General features: G+C 41.1%; 1 protein-coding gene across 1 annotated transcript; it reads left to right on the top strand.

Moving 5' to 3' along the window:
• The first annotated feature begins 128 nt into the window (after positions 1-128).
• Positions 129-15,689, top strand: LOC135199439 (histone H2A-like). Its single transcript, XM_064227479.1, has 4 exons — positions 129-286; positions 3,997-4,173; positions 14,167-14,279; positions 15,363-15,689. The coding sequence occupies exons 1-4, from the start codon at positions 265-267 to the stop codon at positions 15,462-15,464; spliced, it is 414 nt and encodes a 137-aa protein (XP_064083549.1). The 5' UTR covers positions 129-264; the 3' UTR covers positions 15,465-15,689.
• Positions 15,690-20,067: the final 4,378 nt, after the last annotated feature.

Genomic DNA, 20,067 nt, shown 5'->3' on the forward strand with positions numbered 1-20,067 from the left:
CCACTTTTATCCGTATCACATCGGGCGCTCGCCTCCGATTTCGGAGTCCCCGCGAAATATCTGGGCGCCGATTGGTCAGCGGATGCCAATCGGCTTTCTGATTGGTCGAAGCGACTGTCCTAACGGGTTCCCTTTTTACCGCCATCGCGGGGTAACAATGTGGTTGGGCAGAGTCGTCTTAGCAGCCGTTGTAGAAGAACGTAAATAAAACCTGCTCTTCCGGATAAGCTTTATTATTATTAGTTCTAATATTATTCTCCAGTCATGTCTGGTCGTGGCAAAGGTGGTACGTATGAATTTGTTTTTTGTTTGTTTATTATGTGGAATTAAAGATTATTTCCTTTTGCAATAAATTAATCCGTTGTTTACTTCCTGATATATTGAATACCTAGTTCGTTTTGTATTCTTGCTATTTAATTAACGTATTTTGTAATTAATTTATTTAAATACATTTTTAAAAGTTAATTCTTTGCAATGTAAACAAACTTATTTTCGTGTCTTAAGTACAACGTAATTCAGGTTACCGTTACTATTTTATTTACCTTTTAGCTAGTAGGCATAGGTATAGCCTATATATTGTCATCATTGTTATTATATATATAACTATAAATATGTAAATATTGTATTAAGTACTTATCACAAATGGCGACCAACTATTATTTAGTTTATCCTATATTGTTAGATTTCCTTTCGCCTAGAGGACGTCTACTAGGTATAGGCCTAGATAAAAATTCCGGACGGTATTTTGAGCCCAGCCAATTCAAGACTGTATTTTGATTCCAGACTACATTTTGAGCCCAGCCAATTCCCGTCAGTATTTTGAACCCATCCAATTCCGGACGTTATGATTCCAGCCGGTTCCGGACGGTATTTTGAGAGCTCTTGTCAATTCCAAACGGTATTTTGAGCCCAGACAATTCCGGACAACGGTATGATTCCACAAGATTCCAGACGGTATTTTAAGGCTCGCCAATTCCCACTACTACCTATATTTTGAGTCCCGCCTATTCCCGACTGTATTTTGATTCCAGCCAGTTCCGGACAGTAATTTTGGGCCCAGATTTCGGCTGATCGGAAAGATTTGTTTGTCCCAGGCCTAGCCTAGGTATATATTTCTCTGTAGCCCAGTACGTATTATGGTTGCTAGTAATTGAGAATCGAGCCTATGGTATTTTTTTGTTGGTCAACTATAATTAACCCCCCAGAGGCTAATATGCTGGACACTGCCAGGTCCACTGACCCCCCCCCCCCCCCCCCCCCCCCCGCAAATCCCTAGGATGAACGACGGAGTGGTGACAGCAGCCACTTCCTGAAACAGGCGCTTGAACTACTATGTTGCAATTTTGGGTTAAACGCTTTACTTTGAGAGAAGCGTAGAGGTCTTGGTGTGCTGTCTCGATGGGCCGCAACGCTTGACTGATGCCCATGGCAGCGGATTACAGTACTTTTTTTAGGAAGGTGGGTGCGCTCCGAGTGAGGTGGCCGCTATGTTGCTGCTCGGTCATTGTACCCTATTAATTAGAAGTGCTAAGGTTCGCTTCCAATTCGAACTTCAATTCTTATAGACAAACCTGTATTTTCAATGGTAAAATTATTTTAGTTGCGCGGCCTGATTCCAGCAAGTCGTTGACCAAGACTGGTTCATGTAAATGGACATAACCTTCCCTATAATAAAATATAAATATCTTTAAAATGGATACGTCATAATATAGTTAAAAATTATACTAAATGAATACATATTATATTTCATGATTACATATCAAAATATAAATGAAGAATTTAATCAAAACAATATTGATTTGCTACTGTTTCACAAAACCTATAAAATTTGTCATTGTGGTTTCTTTCCACAAACATTTGTTTTAAGTAAGAGTTCAACAATTCCCTTCTGCATCCGAGCATGCGTTTTATTCATATTTTGTGTTTATTCCAGTAACTCTTGATTGATTGAGTATGAACTCCGGTAGCTCTATCAACGAAATTTAACGAGTGATTTAGGGTAAACAAACCGCATGATACAGGGGTGGACCATGTACGATCAATGTGTACAACCCAAAGAAAAGTACATTATTACACGTCCTGACACCGGTGTAGAGGTCTTTAGCTCCGTTTCTCACCAACAAGTCTTGTCTGATGCCCATCTCCGGTGTCGGGACGCGTTATAATGTACTTTTTTTGGGGTTGTACACATTGATCGTACATGGTCCACCCCTGTACCATGCGGTTTTTTACCCTACAGTATGATGAGCGAATCCTAGGTCCCTTTGAATGTTGCAATATGCTCCCCACTGATCACTGTGAATGGTTGTTCCTGGCAAAACTACTTTCTTAGTTATCGGTAATAGCGTTTCAGCATTACGCGAATAGACTATCTCCACGTAACCCAAAGCATACCCGAATTGGATTCTGAGGAGCGCATCCCCTGTGGTGTTTTGGTTTGTGGCTGAAGCAAGACTCATCAATTTGCACTGATATTTCTGGCCCACCAAGTCTAATATTTTTTTTTTTTTTTTTTTTTTTTTTTTTTTTTTTTTTTTTTTTTTCCAAAATATTTCGCGCAAACTTCTCGAAAAAAAAAAACTGACATATCAATGACTGTCTTTTTTTAAAACATTCAAAAACTGTGTGGTTTGCAATACGCTCAAACCCTGACACCAGTAGAAAATGCCTTCTATCCACTTTTGCAGTGAAAGCTTTGATCGATAAAAAAACTAATCTTTAAGAATTGATTCGTAGTACTTGTATTTGGGGCTTAATGATTTGTTCATATAGAGAACGGTCCACGTTTGGAGGCTCTCTATTTTGTACAAAAGTAAGATGTTGAATTAAAACAAACGAAAGTTCAACGATAGACTATTTTCTCAAATAGGAAACAGTTTTATTAACAGTTAACATAAACCAACTTGTTAAAGATTAGTATCTAATTGTGTGGTTAGAAACAAAAACAAGAAATGATTTAATAATGAAAACTGAAAGCTAATCTTTAAAACATCAGGGCAATGTGCCCAGACCTGGATGGGGTGTGGCCCCCCAAAAAAGATGGTAACCTGTCCCGGTTGGCTACTGGGGGAATGAGGCTGTGCAGTTAGTTCTTTGCATGTTTTTAGACCAGGTTTAACTGGGAAGTTTTGTTTGACGTAGGCCTACCTGTTTTAGGCATTTTTAAGATTTTTCCTACGAAAATATGCTAGTAAAAGTCCTTTTTCGGTCTGAACTCTAATTCCACATGACAAACATATTTTGCAGACATTTCTTTTGCTCCTTTTAATTATCCCATCCAAGGTTTTAGGGTGAAACCAATCGTTCAAATAGGCATAATTCCAGGAATGCTTTGAACAGGTAGGTCTAGGTCCCCAAAAAAAAAAAAAAAAAAAAAAACTATAGTCTGGAATTGGCTACTTTACAGAAAATCTAACATAAAATAGACCAGCCATTACCCTAGGCCTATAGGCCGTAAGGTAGACCCACTCTAGGCGAAAGGACAAAATGAGGATATAGGTAGTTAGTTCTCTAAGCAATTAGTAGCCCACTCTTGCCATTTGTGACATTACCAAACATAAACATACCATAATATATAAAAAGCCTGGCTTAGGTTGTATGCAAAAAAAAAAAAAACAAAAAAAAAAAAAAATTCAAATGGTGTAACTTTTTTTTTTTTTTTTTTTTTTTTTTTTTCCTAGAATAGAAATTTGGCATTAGGGAAAAATGAACCTTTGTACACATGACTGCTGTCAGTGGTAAAACGCTTCAAAAGATATGAACTTTGTCATATGTATCACTCCTTCGTGGCATTCACCTTTACGTATTTATATATTCGTCACGCTCAAACTTGCATGATTCAGTTATACATATACAGTGGTTTCCCCCATATTGGCAGGGATGAATAATGCAGGGAATTCCAAAGGGAAATCCGCAAATGTGAGTTCGCGAATACTGGGGGTCCACTGTATATCATATGTATATGGTTCCATAATAATGCTGATTGACCTCTTGCAGGTAAGGTGAAGGGCAAGTCAAAGTCCCGATCCAGTCGAGCTGGCCTTCAGTTCCCCGTTGGAAGAATTCACAGGTTGCTTCGCAAAGGAAACTATGCTGAGAGAGTCGGAGCTGGAGCTCCAGTTTATCTGGCTGCTGTGATGGAGTACCTTGCTGCGGAAGTGCTGGAACTTGCTGGTAGGTGTCTGTTTGGAAGGAAATGATGCTGTCTAGATGTAGTTATGTTTAGCAGGGTAATAAAAATATATATAAATACTAGAGACAGATAAGCAAAGCCAGGATAGGAAAGGAACTTAATGATATAATCTTATACAATTTGGAATAGCCTCTGCAGGACAAATAAGAAGGGATAAAACTTGATGATACAGGGAGTCCCCGGGTTATGACGGGGGTTCCGCTCTTGAGACGCGTTGTAAGCCGAAAATCGTCAAAAATCCTAAGTAAACTTTACTTTTCATGCTTTGGGTGCATTAAAAACTATGTAATACTGCATTCTTATTACATTTTTCATCTTAAAAAAAATTTCAAATTATGATTATTTTGCATTTTTGGAGGAATTTCTTCTGCCAGATCAGCATTGTAAGCATCATAACCCTGGAACATGCATTGTAAACCTGGTAATAATTTCTGATAAATGAGCTATAATTGAAAAGCGTTGTAACCTCAGAACGTCGTCAGCCGGGGACTGCCTTTATTTAGTGAAAATGGGAGGATCAGTTGGTGGTTTAATGTCTTCAGTAAGCTTGCTTACAAAAGTGACTATTGATCATGTCTTGTTGAATAAATTCATTTCAGTAAAGGACAGTAGTCATTGTCTTGTCTATATATGACTCAAACTGTTGTGAGGTGGCTTTCTCCTACTAGCAATTCTTCAAGAATGGAAGGTGTCTTCCCCTCCTCCATTAACACCTTTTTGCACTTGCTGCCCTAAACAATTACTAGCTGGTCATATGCTTGCTGATGTAACAGCGTTGTTGAAGATGCTAACAGCAAGAATAGTCACTAACTTTATTTGACATGTTACTATGCTGTTAAGCGCCATTAATCGTGAAAAATAGACTTAAAGACTTACGGAGGAAATCTTATGGCGTGGCGCTGGAACGTTTCTACCTAAGTCGAGGACGCACTATATAGGCAGTCCCCGAGTTACAACATTCTGAGGTTAAGGCGCTTTTCAGAAATTATTTCCAGGGTTACGACGCCTACAACGCTGATCTGGCAGAAGGAATATGACACCAAAAATACAAAAAAATCAATATTTGAAGGATTTTTATGAAAAATGCAATAAGAATGCAGTTTACATAGTACTGAATGCACCCAAAACATCAAAAGTACGGTTTTCTTAGGATTTTTGACGATGTTTCAGCTTATGGCAAATTTCGGGTTACAACGCGTTTCAAGAATGGAACCCCCGTCGTAACCTGGGGACTGCCTGTACTTGAGGGGACCATCCGCTATGGGGTTTTTTTTTTTTTTTTTTTTTTTTTTTTTTTTTTTTTTTTTTATTTTTTTTTTTTTTATGCAAAATAGATAGTTTTCATATATATATATATATATATATATAAAATGCCTTCATCATATAAAAATTTCAAGTCATTTGAGCAAAAACTTTGGTTTTGTACATGAACTTCCCTGACAGATATATACTTAGCTATAGTCTCCGACGTTCCCGACAGAATTTCAAATCTCGCGGCACACGCGACAGGTAGGTCAGGTGGTCTACCTTACCCGCCGCTGGTGGCGGATGTACGAACCACTCCCGTAAGCTTGTCAGATTTTTCTCTGTCGCGGGAACGATAACAACTGTTGTCGGTTCCGCTCGATAGTTTTTCGATTCTCGCTTGCCTGGAGTTAATTTGGACTTCTTTTGGTGACGTATTCGCTTTGTTTGGGCTTGGCATACGCTTTTGTGGACCGGTTTGATTTTGAGTTTGATTTTCTTTAACGATGTCTGATCTAGAATCGGTAGTTAAAACTTCGGTGTTGTTTTAGGGTTTGCGTGAATGAAGGATGTAAGGTGAGGTTGCCGAAAGCTTCGGTAGACCCCCACACGGTTTGCATGAAATGCAGGGGGAATGATTGTGCGTTTGCTAACCCTTGTAGTGAATGTAAGGGATTGAATGAAGAAGAATATAAGGCTCTCTCTTCTTATGTTAGGAAGTTGGAACGTGATAGAGTGCGTAAGGCTTCCTCTAGAAGTTCTAGCAGATCTAGAATGAGTGAGTTGGATGTGGATCCTAATAGTACTAACGTAGAATTAGAACCTTCTTCCCAAGTTGCAGCCCCGGCTCCCCGCACCGAAGCCGGAGATTCGCCTTCGGAGGCGGCAGCTCTGAAAGCCAAGAATCGTTCTGTGGATCAGAAGATTCGTCAGTTGGAAGGTAAGGAGAGTGTTAGTGATCAGTGCAGTGTCCCCAGTGTTGTGGAGGGTGCGTCTGACCGGCTCCTTAAATTAGTGCCTCTAGGCCTAGACCTCTTCCAGACTCCCAGTTCCATGGAGTAGGAAAGTCGAAAGCCGCAGGAGGGCTAGGGAGAGCCCCCACCGGTCAGGCGTCCCCTCGGCAGATCCTGAAGTACGCTCCCAGGCTGCCTCGGATCGCTACAAGAAGGAGCTCCTACGCCAATGCTTCTCCTCTTCGTCGTCTCCCTCTCCCGAAGAAAGAGGTTTGAACTCCCCGGATGCGTCGCGCCCGTTGAAGAGGGCTTGGAAGGCTCCCTGCAGTCCTTTGGCTTTCTAGTCCGGAGGTTTTCCCGGAAGAATCGTCGGTGGAGGCGAAGAAACACAAGAAATCCTGTGATCGTTCTTCTTCTCGCTCGCGCCCTTCGCGCATCGGCGCCTGCTCCGAGGAAGAATTAGAAGATTCTCCTACGAGTACTCGCGGGACTTCAAGCTCAGATCACGGCGCTAGCAGACTCTCTAGCAGTTAGATCACGTAGGAAGAAGGACGTTTCTCTTCCGATCAAGAGATCTAGGCGCCGCTCTTCAGAGGATCGTTCTCCTGTTCATATGGGGAGGTTTCGTATGAAGGTGGGTGGGGGCTCGCGTGAGCGCCCTCGCTCGCGGGAGCGCCCTCGCGCTCGCCTGGCTCTCTTTCAATTTCAAGGCGCCAAACATCGGTAGGACGCTCTATGGAGAAAGAAGTTTTTTTCTCCAGATTGGATTCCCGCTTCCGGTAAGCGCACTGCACCTGCTCATCACGCGATTTCTTCAACTCCCTCGCGTGAGACTTCTCCTCAGCAGCCTCAAGATTATAGAAGGCGCCCTTATACAAGTAGGCGTTCTTCTTCCAGATGTCACTCTCCTCGAGTATCGATCGTGACTTCTCTCCTGACAGGCATCTAGAGTCTGGTAGGAGTCGTGTGCATGATAGAGCGGCCTACTGTTAGCCGCTCCCCGCAAGGTAGGCGCCAAGAGCCTACTGCACATAGCTCTCCTAGTAGGCGCTCGTCTCTTTTAAGGCGTCATACTCCTGATTATTCTCCTAAGGGCAGACAAACAAGAGTCTTTCAAGAGCCCTTCTCCGTGTAGGCGCTCTCCCGCTTCTAGGCGCACTTCTCCTGACCGTTTGTCTCTTGGTAGGCACCAGGAATCCCGGAAGCGCCCTTCTCCAAGTAGGGCCTCGTTAGTTTTGAAGCGCCCTTCTCCTGAATGTTACCCTCTTGTTAGACGTCAAGAGTCTCGCAAGCAGCTTCTCCTAGTAGGCGCATTTCGCCTTCCAGTCGAACTTCCGTTGATCGTACGCAACTGGACAGGTATGGAGAGCCGCGCAAGCGCTCTGCTCTCGATAGGCGCTCTTCTCCTGGCAGCCGCTCGCCCCAGGATAGGTGCATAGAGTATAGTAGGCGCTCGCCTCCTCGTAAGCGCCCTGCGGATGTTTCCGAGAATTCTCGGAGTAGGAGCCCTACCTCTCCTTCGGCTGAGATTCCGTATACCTCGAAGAGGGAGTATCATCGTATACTTCCCAGATCTTCTCATCGTTCTCCAGTGGATGTGAACTCTTCTAAGAGAGGGCGTTCTCCAACCTCTCGCTCAACTCCTGCTAGGATCCCTTCGTCACCTAAGGATCTTCCGCGCTCGCCTCGACAAGACGTCCTAGAAGGTTCGGATGAGGAACCGAACACTTCTGCTGCTGTCTCTTCTTACAAGAAGCTTACAGAGCTACTTTTACAAGTTTTTGGGGATTCCCTTACGCCTACGGCTCCTCCTTTCTCCTCACTCACTTTTTTCAACGGCGAAGACAGCGAAGAGTTCTTCTTGTGTGAGGATGAAGCCAACTCTTTCTATGAAAGAAGGCACTGAGGAGTTTTGGTTCCTGGATGGCTTCCAAAGAAGAAGCGGGGAAAACGATGTTCGCTTTTCCTCCTTCGAAGTTATCAGGACGCGCTGGTTTCTGGTACGAAACAGGAGAGCCCTTAGGATTGGGTCTACCGTCTTCGTCTGATTCGGATTTTTCGGCACTGGTAGATTCGACAAGGAGAACTGCCCTTAACTCTGCTAAGACGACTTGGGCAATGAACGAATTGGATCATTTGCTCAAAGGTATGTTTAGAGTGCTAGAAGTATTTAACTTCCTTGATTGGTCGTTGGGAGTCCTAGCCAAGAAAATTGAAGTGCCAGAGTCAATTTCACCAGATGATCTTATGTGTGTGTCTTGTATGGACAAGTCAGTAAGAGACGGAGCGAGTGAAATCGCCTCCCTTTATGGGGCCGGCATCGTGAAGAAGAGGTCGGTTTACTGTTCCTTCTTAACGAAGTCGGTCTCCCATGCTCAGAGGTCTTCTTTGCTGTTTTGCTCCTCTCTGTCTACTCAGTTGTTCCCGAAACATCGAGTGCAGGACATTTCGAGGTCACTTTCGGCCAAAGCCACCCAGGACCTTTTGGCACAGTCGGCAAGAAAACCTCGCCCTTCCTTCCCTACCAAGGCTAAGAAGGAAAAGGCAAGAAGTGTTCGAGAACCCTTTCGAGGGGCATCTTCATCAAGAACCTCTACGTTTAGAGGTCGTAGACCTTCAAGAAGGGGTAAGACTTTCGCCAAGTCTGTTAAAGCCCCCAAATAACTTGCAAGTCCTTCAAAACAACGGTGGGCGCCAGACTCTTAGAGTTTGCAGAAGTCTGGGCCCAAAAAGGGGCGGATCCTTGGACCCTTTCTATTTTGAGGAGAGTTACCTCATCCCTTTCGTCGAAAGACCTCCCTTGACGACCATCCCAAGGGAACTGACGGCCAGGTACAGAGACCCCATCATGAATCAAGCTCTCCATCTAGCAGTAGATCAGATGCTGGAGAAGGGGGCTATCGAACTAGTGACAGACCATCATTCATCGGGCTTCTACAACCGCCTTTTCCTAGTTCCGAAGTCCTCAGGGGGATGGAGACCGGTGTTGGATGTAAGCGCCCTGAACTTCTTTCGTAGAAAAGAAGAAGTTCACGATGGAAACGCCTTCATCAGTGCTGGCAGCGCTTCGTCCAGGGGACTGGATGGTTTCCTTGGATTTTCAGGACGCTTACTTCCACGTACCGATCCATCCTTCCTCGAGGAAGTTTCTCAGATTCATGATGGGGGGGAAAATTTTCAGTTCAGGGCTCGTGTTTTTCGGCCTCTCGACGCCCCTCAAGTGTTCACGGGGATTTTTGAGGAATGTGGCTCAATGGCTTCATTTGAAAGGGGTGAGGATATCCATGTACCTCGACGATTGGCTAATAAGGGCCAATTCAGAAGATCGTTGTTTGAAGGACTTACAAGTAACTTTAGAATTGACGAAGGCTTTGGGACTTCTCGTCAATTTCAAGAAGTCATCCCTAATTCCCGAGCAAGAGTGTGTGTATCTCGGGATACAGATGAACTCTCTGAGTTTTCGTTTCGGGTTTTTCCCTCCCTCGCAGGAAAGGATAGCCCGAGGATTCGAGAGAGTAACAACCTTCTTAGGGAAAGAAGTATGCACAGTGAGGGATGATGAGTCTGCTGGGGACACTCTCCTCTCTGGAGCAATTCGTTTCCCTAGGAAGGTTGCACCTGAGACCGCTCCAATTCTTTCTTCATCGGAATTGGAGTCGTCGTTCTCATGGATTTGACGTTTCTCCCTGTCGTTATCCCAGGACATCAAGAAACATCTCTTATGGTGGACAGATCCCAACCTCTTTGCGAAGGGACTGTCTCTTCAATCACAGACCCCCAACCTGGTGTTGTTCTCCGACGCGTCGGACATGGGGTGGGGTGCAACTCTGGGAACCAACGAAGTGTCAGGTACCTGGGTGGGGGACAAGGTAGCCTGGCACATCAACAGAAAGGAGTTGATGGCTGTGTGGTTGGCTCTGAAGGCTTTCGAGCCCAAAGTCAGAAGATCGGTAGTGCAGGTCAACGCGGACAACACTACAGCTCTGGCATACATCAGGAAACAGGGGGGGACGCATTCCTTCTCCCTGTACGAGACAGCAAGAGACCTTCTTCTGTGGGCAGAAGAAAGAGGAATCAAGCTTCTCACCAGGTTCGTGCAGGGAGAAAGGATGTTAAGGAGCAGATCTCCTCAGCAGGAAAGATCAGGTCCTTCCCACAGAGTGGACCCTTCATCTGGATGTATGCCAGAGCCTGTGGAAGTTATGGGGCAGGCCACACATAGACCTCTTTGCCACGTCAAAGAACAAGAGGCTGGATCCTTACTGCTCTCCGATATCGGATCCAGAGGCAGTAGCAATAGATGCTCTTCTTCTAGACTGGAACGGACTCGACGTCTACGCGTTTCCCCCCTTCAAGATCCTGGGGCTAACTATCAAGAAGTTCGTAGAGTCCGATTCAACGAGAATGACCTTAATCGCTCCCTTTTGGCCGGCCCAAGAATGGTTCACAGAGGTACTGGAATGGTTGGTGGACCTTCCAAGATCGCTCCCGCTAAGGAGCGATCTACTCAGACAACCCCACTTCGACAGGTACCACAAAAATCTCCTCGCTCTCAGTCTGACTGGTTTCAGACTGTCCAAAGTTTGGTCAGAGCGAAAGGCTTTTCAGCAGCAGCTGCTAAAGCAATCGCAAGAGCGAGGAGACCTTCCACCTTGCGTGTATACCAGTCAAAGTGGGATGTCTTCAGACGTTGGTGCAAGAGGAAGAACATTTCCTCTTCCAGTACCTCTGTGACCCAAATTGCGGATTTCCTTATTTTCCTCAAAGAAGAATGTCATCTGGTTGTGTCAACTATTAAGGGATACCGCAGTATGTTGGCGGCGGTATTTCGGCATAGAGGCTTAAATATATCCGATGATAAGGACCTGCATGATCTTATTAGATCATTTGAAACCATTAAGCGTCCTCATGTAGTACCGAACTGGAATCTAGACGTAGTCCTACAATTCCTTGGATCGTCTAGATTCGAACCTCCTGGGCTTAGCCTCTTTCAAGGACTTGACGAAGAAGGCTATCTTCCTTTTGGCCCTCCCAGCTACAGCTAAAAGAGTGAGTGAGCTCCAAGCTATTGAGGGCAATGTAGGGTTTAAGGAAGATTCTATGGTATGTTCGTTTCTTCCAAGTTTCCTTGCAAAGAATGAAAACCCATCACGCCCTTGGCCCAGGAGCTTTGAAGTTCGTAGTTTATCTTTTCTAGTAGGGGAGAGCCTGAAAGAACTCTTTGCCCTATGAGAATTATGAAGTATTTCCTTAAGAGGAAGGAACAACTTAAGGCTAATCAAGATGTACTTTGGTGCTCCGTAAAGGACCCCACTCGGCCCATGTCGCAAGAATGCTCTTTCCTTTTTTCTGAGAAGCCTTATTACAGAGGCACATGTTGCCTGTAAGGAAGATCAGTTTAGACTACTGAAAGTGAAAGCTCACGAGGTGAGAGCCATCGCAACTTCGCTTGCATTCAGAAAAAATATGTCTGTGCGGAACTTGATGGAGGCGACTTTTTGGAGATGCCAATCGGTTTTCGCAAACCACTACCTACGTGATGGAAAAATCACATATGATAAATGCTTTCGCCTTGGGTCCTTTCGTATCGGCGGATTCGGTGCTGGGGCAGGGAGCTGAAACTTATCCTGTGTAAATTTTTTATATGTTACCCTATATTTTATATTGTTGTTTTTTGGTTGTCTGAAAGAGGTTGCAGGAGGCACCTCTTTTTTGTCGTAATATTAACCCTTTGTATTTGGTTAGGTGGTCTGGTGGGTTTTGGCTCCTTGCAGAGGTAGTGGTAAGGATCTGTTAGTAAGCGGACAAGGTCCCTCTAACAGCATCCGACTTGGATTCTACCACAATAGGGGATCACATATCCCAGTGGTAGATCCGAGAGTCTTTCAGCATCAGGTCCCACCGTCCTAGCTGTAGCTCTCCAGGCAATGCAGACTCAGAGATAGTATCTATGAAGTCTTCATCCTGAAAAGGTGAGAACCAAGGTTTTTATATCCTACAACATTAGTTGTTTCCCGTCTTACCTGTATTATTGAGCTGTCTCTTACCCTCCACCAAGGGTGCCAATCAGCTAAGTATATCTGTCAGGGAAGTTCATGTACAAAAATGATATTGTTAAACTACAATAAAGTTTTGTACATACTTACCTGGGCAGATATATACGACTTTAACGGACCCACCCAGCCTCCCCTCAGGAGACAGGTGGAAGAGAAAAATCTGACAAGCTTACGGGAGTGGTTCGTACATCCGCCACCCCAGCGGCGGGTAAGTAGACCACCTGACCTACCTGTCGCGTGTGCCGCGAGATTTGAAATTCTGTCGGGAACGTCGGAGACTATAGCTAAGTATATATCTGCCAGGTAAGTATGTACAAAACTTTATTGTAGTTTAACAATATCATTTTTATTAGCAAAAATTATGATTTAAAAAAAAAAATTAGGCAGCGATTTCTCCGCCAATAATGACATCAGTTGTATTGAAAATCATACCATAAAAACTTCTTTATATACAGAACAATTCTGTGACATTTTTTTTTTAGACACTCAAAAATCTATTTTAAAAAAAATCAAAATTCTGTCACACAGAATTATGGGGTTTTTATTCCTCTTTCCAATGATATCTTTCTCTCTAAAATTGGATAATAAATAACCGAGTAATGGTTACCGACATGCTGCGCATAAGTATGTTTTGAGTTATGAGCTCCCAAAGATTTGCTATGTAAATTTTGCTTTTTTCTTATAAAAGTCAAAACAACATTATTATAATTACTTTATTTGTACTTTTATTGTTGATTTCTACATCAAGGATCCTGGTTCTACCCCTAAAAGTGGTACTAATACCCTCAGCATGACACCAGACAATGATGTTGACGGCGAGACGAAACAATGAGGACGCTGATAACAATGAATTTTTGTGTTTTTCTTTCAGCACACTCCTGGCCTTCGCTAATTTTGCTAGCCTTAGTTGCTGAGTAGCCTTCTTGATCTTAGGTAACTTAGGCATTGCTATAAGTTCACTAAGAAGTTATAAAAACAACGTAAATAGCTAGTGACCAAACGCAAGTGACGAAGTGCATGTAACTCCTTTGACGTCTGTGGCGTAACAGAGTCATTCTCTGAGTCTCTCCTATAAATAGCCGCTCTGAGCAGTCTCCTCTCACACTGCCTTTCATTGCTACCAGATGTATAGAATCTCGAAAAAATCCTTGTATACATGCAAAAATAAACACGCAAAAACGATTCTGTCAAACTCAGTCATACAGACGACGCAGTTACGATGACGTCATCATTTAAAAACCGCTATGTCTTCATTATTTGTAAAAATAATTGGCTGAAACTTCTGGAAAGCATGCACGGCATGTTTCTGCATAGATACAAGTATCATAAGAGATCGGAACCCACCAGACCCACAAGAAATGGAATTAAATGTAGGGTCTGCTGTTGGTACCAGAAAAAACAAATGGGAAACCAGTTCTGTTCAGTGGAGATAGTCCCATAAATCATCAAAATCTGCATGGTACCAGTAAACAAAGTGGGTTGAACCATGAAAGATATTGAATCTTTACAGACAGACAGCAGTCAGGTGTGGAATTAGTTTTAAGAGGAAATTAGGTATTGTAAAAACAGTTGGACTGGCAAGAAACAAACATTGTAAAAATGTGTAAAAGGTTAAATGCAATCTGTAGTTTTTTTACTTGTGTATGGAGATCCTGAAATGGGTTTTAATGTAATGCCAACTTTATATATATGTTTTATTGTAGTTTTTCCATTTTTACAGGTAATGCTGCTAGGGACAACAAAAAAACTCGTATTATCCCAAGGCATCTTCAGTTGGCCATTCGCAATGATGAAGAGCTGAACAAGCTTCTCTCTGGAGTTACAATTGCTCAGGTATAGTTCTTCTTCTTTAGTACATTAACGTAATTTTTAAACGCAAATCATTCTCTCATTCATGTGAGTTAAGATTTTGAATGGCATGATATGAAGTTTTCTTTTGTAATTGCAAATTGTGTTATTTGGGTTATAATTCAGTTAAGGATAAATGAGGCAAATTGAATCGTGATTTGATTATGTTCCTGTCCTGCTTATGGTTATCAAGCCAGACCAGGCTAGTGATCTAGATGTAAAAATTGATGTCCAAAATTGTTTCTCTCAAGCAAATATTTTTGCTCGGGTGACTGATGAGTGCCTGGTTAATACTTCGTACAGTATTGGGTTTTATCTATTACATAGCCTTCACATTGTTAACTGTTAATATTAGCAAGGTATGTTTGCAAGTCTTCATACCTGAGTTGTACCTACAATTTCCATATTACTGTCCACCTATCTAACTCTTCATCTTTTGTGCTACTTTTCGGGGTGGAGGTTGGCGGTTAGCTGCTCCTTGACTACATCGTTTATTTTTTATCTATCTGGCTGTTCTTTACACTCTTGATTCCTCACGGGCACCTTTGGCTGAAGGTGCCCATTGCTTGGATACACCTTTCTGTTTTTTCATATTAAACAACTCCAATATTATTACCTAAAGACATAATGATTTTATTTTAGTTGTAGAGGGAACTATTTTACTGCCATTTAAAAATTGTTAATAGTTAGTTATACTAATGCCATTGAGACCACAGCCCAAGTTCTTAAATCTCAGAGTTAATCATTTGTTTCCCAGATGTAGAATCTAACTGTATTATAATATAGATAATCTTTAATTAATGCAACATGTGCTTGAATGTTTTTTCAGGCTTCTGACATAATGCAGTTTAGTCTGCATCCCTAGTTTAAATATCAAGAGCTAATCATGAGCATCCCAGATGTAGAATCTTAATATTATAAAGTAATCTTTAACGCAAAATATGCGTGAACATTTTATCAGGCTACTTTATTAATTGCATTCTGTATGAAGTTGTTTGCACATGTATTGCATAAAAATAGCTGTGTTAATGCTTGTTTATAAAAGTGCTGTTTGCAAAATCTTTTCAGGGTGGCGTCCTGCCAAACATTCAAGCAGTATTGTTGCCCAAGAAGACCGAGAGTGCCGGTGCCAAGGGTAGCAAGCTCAAGAGTCAGTCACAAGAATATTAAGAAAAGTTACAAGAAAATGTGACCTTTGTTCCTAAGCAGTCTTAAGGGTTACTACATTTGAAGTAAGGAATGTTAGGGTGTTGAGAGATCCTGAGCCTATTTTAGTTTGTGCCTTGTTTAGGTTTTATATCAAAAGGTTTTTTTCTCAGTACAACATTTTAGTTTAAGGTTATTGCATCAATGCAAAGAAGGTTGCTTTTTGTATTAAATGAATGAGGAATGAAATTTTTTATTGTCCTTGAAAAGTGTGCTGTACTCGTAGCAAATGCCAAGAATAAAGCATTATGTTGGTTGTGCAGAAGCCATCCCTGGTAAGACTGCCTCATGCATCACATAACTTTAACTACTATTCACACACTTATTAAACTCCATGGTTGTGTTGCTAATTTCTACATATGGAAAACTATTTGGATGCCAACATATATAAATGCACCTTGGTTATCTCTGCTTAGCTTGGTCTATGAAACTACATTCATTGCTTTTATTCTCTTATAGCAGTGTTTTACATGATCATACTATCTTGGCCTTTGTGCTTCATCTTCCCTAACTGGTATCTTGTTGGTGGCCCTTCGAGTAAGCAATAGTAAACCAGCTTTGGCCCTCATATGGCATGTAAGAAATGAAGTTTTTGTAGAGGTTGATTCAAAAATTTTACCTGATGTGAAAAAAAGATGAATTACAACTGACTGACCTTTGCAGTTGGATGTTATGTAAGATAACACTGGTCTTTGCTAAGGTCAGTGTTGCTATCTTGTGCATCAGTGCACTCGTTAAAACATTCTATACCGATTTCAAACATTCTTCAAGGTGTCCTTAGACTTTTTGCTATTTGTGTTCTGGTGATGTGGCAATGTCTGGAGTACACTCATTGCATACCCCCGTGATGCTGCTCTTCTAGTTGCCGTTCATTTTCCATGCGTTGGGTCTGTGGTTGCAGAATCATTGAATAGAGATCCGACAAAGATTTAGAAACTGAATGGGCTTTAGGGTGTGAAGTTCAACCCTTCTGAAACTGAAGTATGATAGTAACTATCTAGGACATCTTTATCTTTACTTCCAGATTTATATTTAAATGATTTGGTTTAAATGCTAGCGAGTTTTTAAGATTTTGCTGTAAATTTAGAGATGCGAAAGTGCAATATTGCTTCTGTTCAGATTATTTTCTTCCTTGTTGAAAGTACTGTTGGGGTGTTTTCTAGCATTAGGTTAAATATGACCCAGTTTGTTAGGTGCTTTATATTGGCTGCAACTAAATTATCGAACAGTATTTGGTGCAGTTATGGAATCTTCTGATCTCCAAGTATTTAAGCAAACTGCATAGTATTCATTCCTGCTCTACTGATGTTGCCTGAATTTCAGGTGTATTGGTTATATTTTCCTTCTCATTTATTTTTCACTTTTTCATGTAATTTGTTTCTCATACTGTTTTCTCATTAGAGCCCTTATGGTTTTGTCAGCTGATTCTATGTAAGGGTTTTCAATTGGAGATTGAATTCAGTGTGATGTTCTCAACATGTAATGCTTGTACATTAATTTTCATTTTGTGCGGAAAGTGTGTTCTATGGGTTCAGTTCCTCACAAGTTTGTGCAGGGAAGGCTCCCGCCTTGACCATATTGCATATAGCTGACATCTTTTACCTCTGCAGATATTTTGGATCTGGCTGCTTCTGATCCCATGAATAGACTTGTCTTTTACGAGGGCATGTGTAGTTGATTGGAAGAGAATGTTTCGTAAATGAACGCTCATTGTGAGGTCTCTGGGTAAACTAGAGTAACCTGATATGATTTGAAATAATTGTCTCCCTTATTTACTTAAAATGAATGCTGGTATTGCCTGCATTCAAATTAATGTTCAACACTGCACAAAAAATTTTGGGAGAAATTTTGCTCTTAAGGTAAAGCAAATTTGAACCCAGACCATAGCAATATAAATTATTGAATTAAAAATCACTCGCTAAAGATGTTGCAGGAAGCAAGTAAATACTAATGTGCAGAGCTATTAAGAGACTGGTTGGTGGCAATATCCCAAGAAACGGAAACTGCTGTTTACAAGTGTGTAATGAAAAATGGGAAATTAAGGTATTTTCAAGGACTGTCAATTCTTGCTTCACATGAGGGATTACGCACGAGTTGCCAGATGCCACAGACTCCTTGCTTTAGAATCTTTGATTGTTTTCAACTGGTTTCCATCTGACACAGGATTATCCTATTAAGACAGGGTTTGTTAGCTGTGAAAAATATGAATAGATTGAAATTTGTCATATTTGGGGAGGTGAAAATTCAGTCGTGATAGAATTGGAGGCTGTTTATCCTGGTAGGTACCATTTAATGTCCAGTGAGTGGTGCTCTCCCAGAGCAAAGATATATTCATATAGAAAATATAACTTGGAGTAATTTACTATTACTGGAATGTTGCACTATAGCGGTATGATACTCTTATAAAAAGAATGAGAAAATTTACTGTATTCAGTTCAAGCCCTATTCATATTGAACTTTCATTCCAAAATAGTTTGGAGACATAGGAATATGAACCTATTTGGCATACCAAATCACTAAGGGTATTGAAAGGTTCTAGTGCCAGTTTGAGACCAAGTTTTTCTTGTAACTGAAATTAGAGGAGAGAAGTTGATTTTAATCATTGTAACCAATTCCTGACAATGTTGTGTTCAATTTCAGTTTTTATGAAATTAAGACTTGAATTGTTAATTTGGGCAGCACAAAGAAAAATACCAAGTAGCCTAAAAGTTAGGAGAATGTTAGAATTATTAAGTCCTCAACAGTTACCATTTTGAACTAGGTGGCCTTTAAGATTCTAAGATTGATACTTGAGTTTAAATATATAGCCTTCCCTTATTAGGGGCTAATTTTGTTCACGTGCTTTACGTAAATTCATTACTGTATTTCTGTTGTATCTTAGGTGTGATCTCTGCTCTGTTCTGAAATTGGAGATTTCAGAACATCTCTTGACTTTTAAATCCTTTCACTAGTTGAACGTTAAGTTATTGTCTTGGATGTTCATTCATCTGTGTTATTCAGACATGAACACAAGTGGCTCATTTTATGTTTGACACAATATTTCTTAAACCACCAATTTACATTTGTTTAAAACAGTTTACTATAAAATTTTTGAATGAAATCTAATCTTTGATGAAACCTGTTGACTTGCTTGAAGAAGAGGTAATGCCATACGTATTTTGAGTTCCTTTTCATTTTAGGAAATGACCAAAACATAGTCTGCGTCAGATTGTGTTTTAAGTAGGAATGAATATTGCATTTACCCTCAGGACCCAAAAGTTTGAAAGGCATAAAATGGACCATTTTGTTTTGGTGCAGCACCTAAATGAAATACCAGCAAGTTACACTGTCGACATAATTGAACTTGATAAGAAAGCTGCATAACATAGTTTTGAGAACCTTACAAGGAACAATGGAGAGGTCCATCAGTATGGCCATTACTGTTCATGTCTAGAGACATAAAATTTGTATTAAATGGATCAGCAAAAGCTGCTAATATTTTCTGGTTAAGTGCAAACTTTTACACTTTATTTTTAGTGATTCCTCCAACAGAAAGAGCTGTGGCACCCCAAGTTACTCTTGTAATAAGAGAATTGGTCGGGTCCATTTTGCAAACACCCAAAAAGGAAAATGTAGGTTCACTGCTTATGCCAAAAGACTTGATACCCATGAAATGTCATTTGAGACAATGGTCTTTCTCTCCTTAGTCTGAACCCTTAAACCAATCCAACGGTATTAAAATTCAGACAGTCAGGCTTCAATATCAACATTACATGTCTTAACTGGTCTGTGTGACATTGCTGTAATCAATGACAAGATTTGCTCTCTAATGCAGTCTCCCCACCCTTCAAACTAAGGCCAAGTAGAACAACATAAAGACCTCCTATGTAATTTCACAAAGGAAAGTAAACAATTGCTTAATAAGCTGCTGTATCATTGCTAAGACTAAGCATGAAATTAGAATGCAGCCTAGGTAAAATTACTACCAAATAATATAAATTCCCAAAAATGAGCACTTGGCTGAAATATATCACCACATTCATTAAAACCAGATCCCAATTCAGGAAAGCCTTGGCGGTAGTTTTTCATTCTGATGTGGAAGACTCAAAATGTCTTGATATTGGGGTACCACAAGTAATTAAAAAAAACTTAAAAATTAAGATATAAAGCTGAATATTTTCCACTTTAAGAATAGATACTGTTATTTGAGGTTTCAGAAGTTGGGTTGTCTCTAGGAGATCCATCTACATTCTTGACCAAAGCAGCTATACCAATGACCTGACATACAAACTCATCACAAGTGTTAAAGGTGTACAAAGAATAATAAAAAAAAAACATTATCATAATGCCAAAAACTGCCAGCAAGTGAATCCAATACTTGTACTAGAGAGGTGTTCTCCCAAAATTGTAATGGCCCAAGTAAATGACATCCCACACAAATACACTATATTTGAGAAAATCATTTCTATAACATGTCGGATGACAATCGCCTCCAAACTAACCCACAATTATCCAGACAACCAAAGAATAAACCAATTCCAGCAAAGGTAAGGTAACATATAGTAATGAAGTGCTCTGTCTGGATGTA

This window comes from Macrobrachium nipponense, chromosome 25 (assembly GCF_015104395.2).
Source record: "Macrobrachium nipponense isolate FS-2020 chromosome 25, ASM1510439v2, whole genome shotgun sequence".
Classification (NCBI taxonomy): domain Eukaryota; kingdom Metazoa; phylum Arthropoda; class Malacostraca; order Decapoda; family Palaemonidae; genus Macrobrachium; species Macrobrachium nipponense.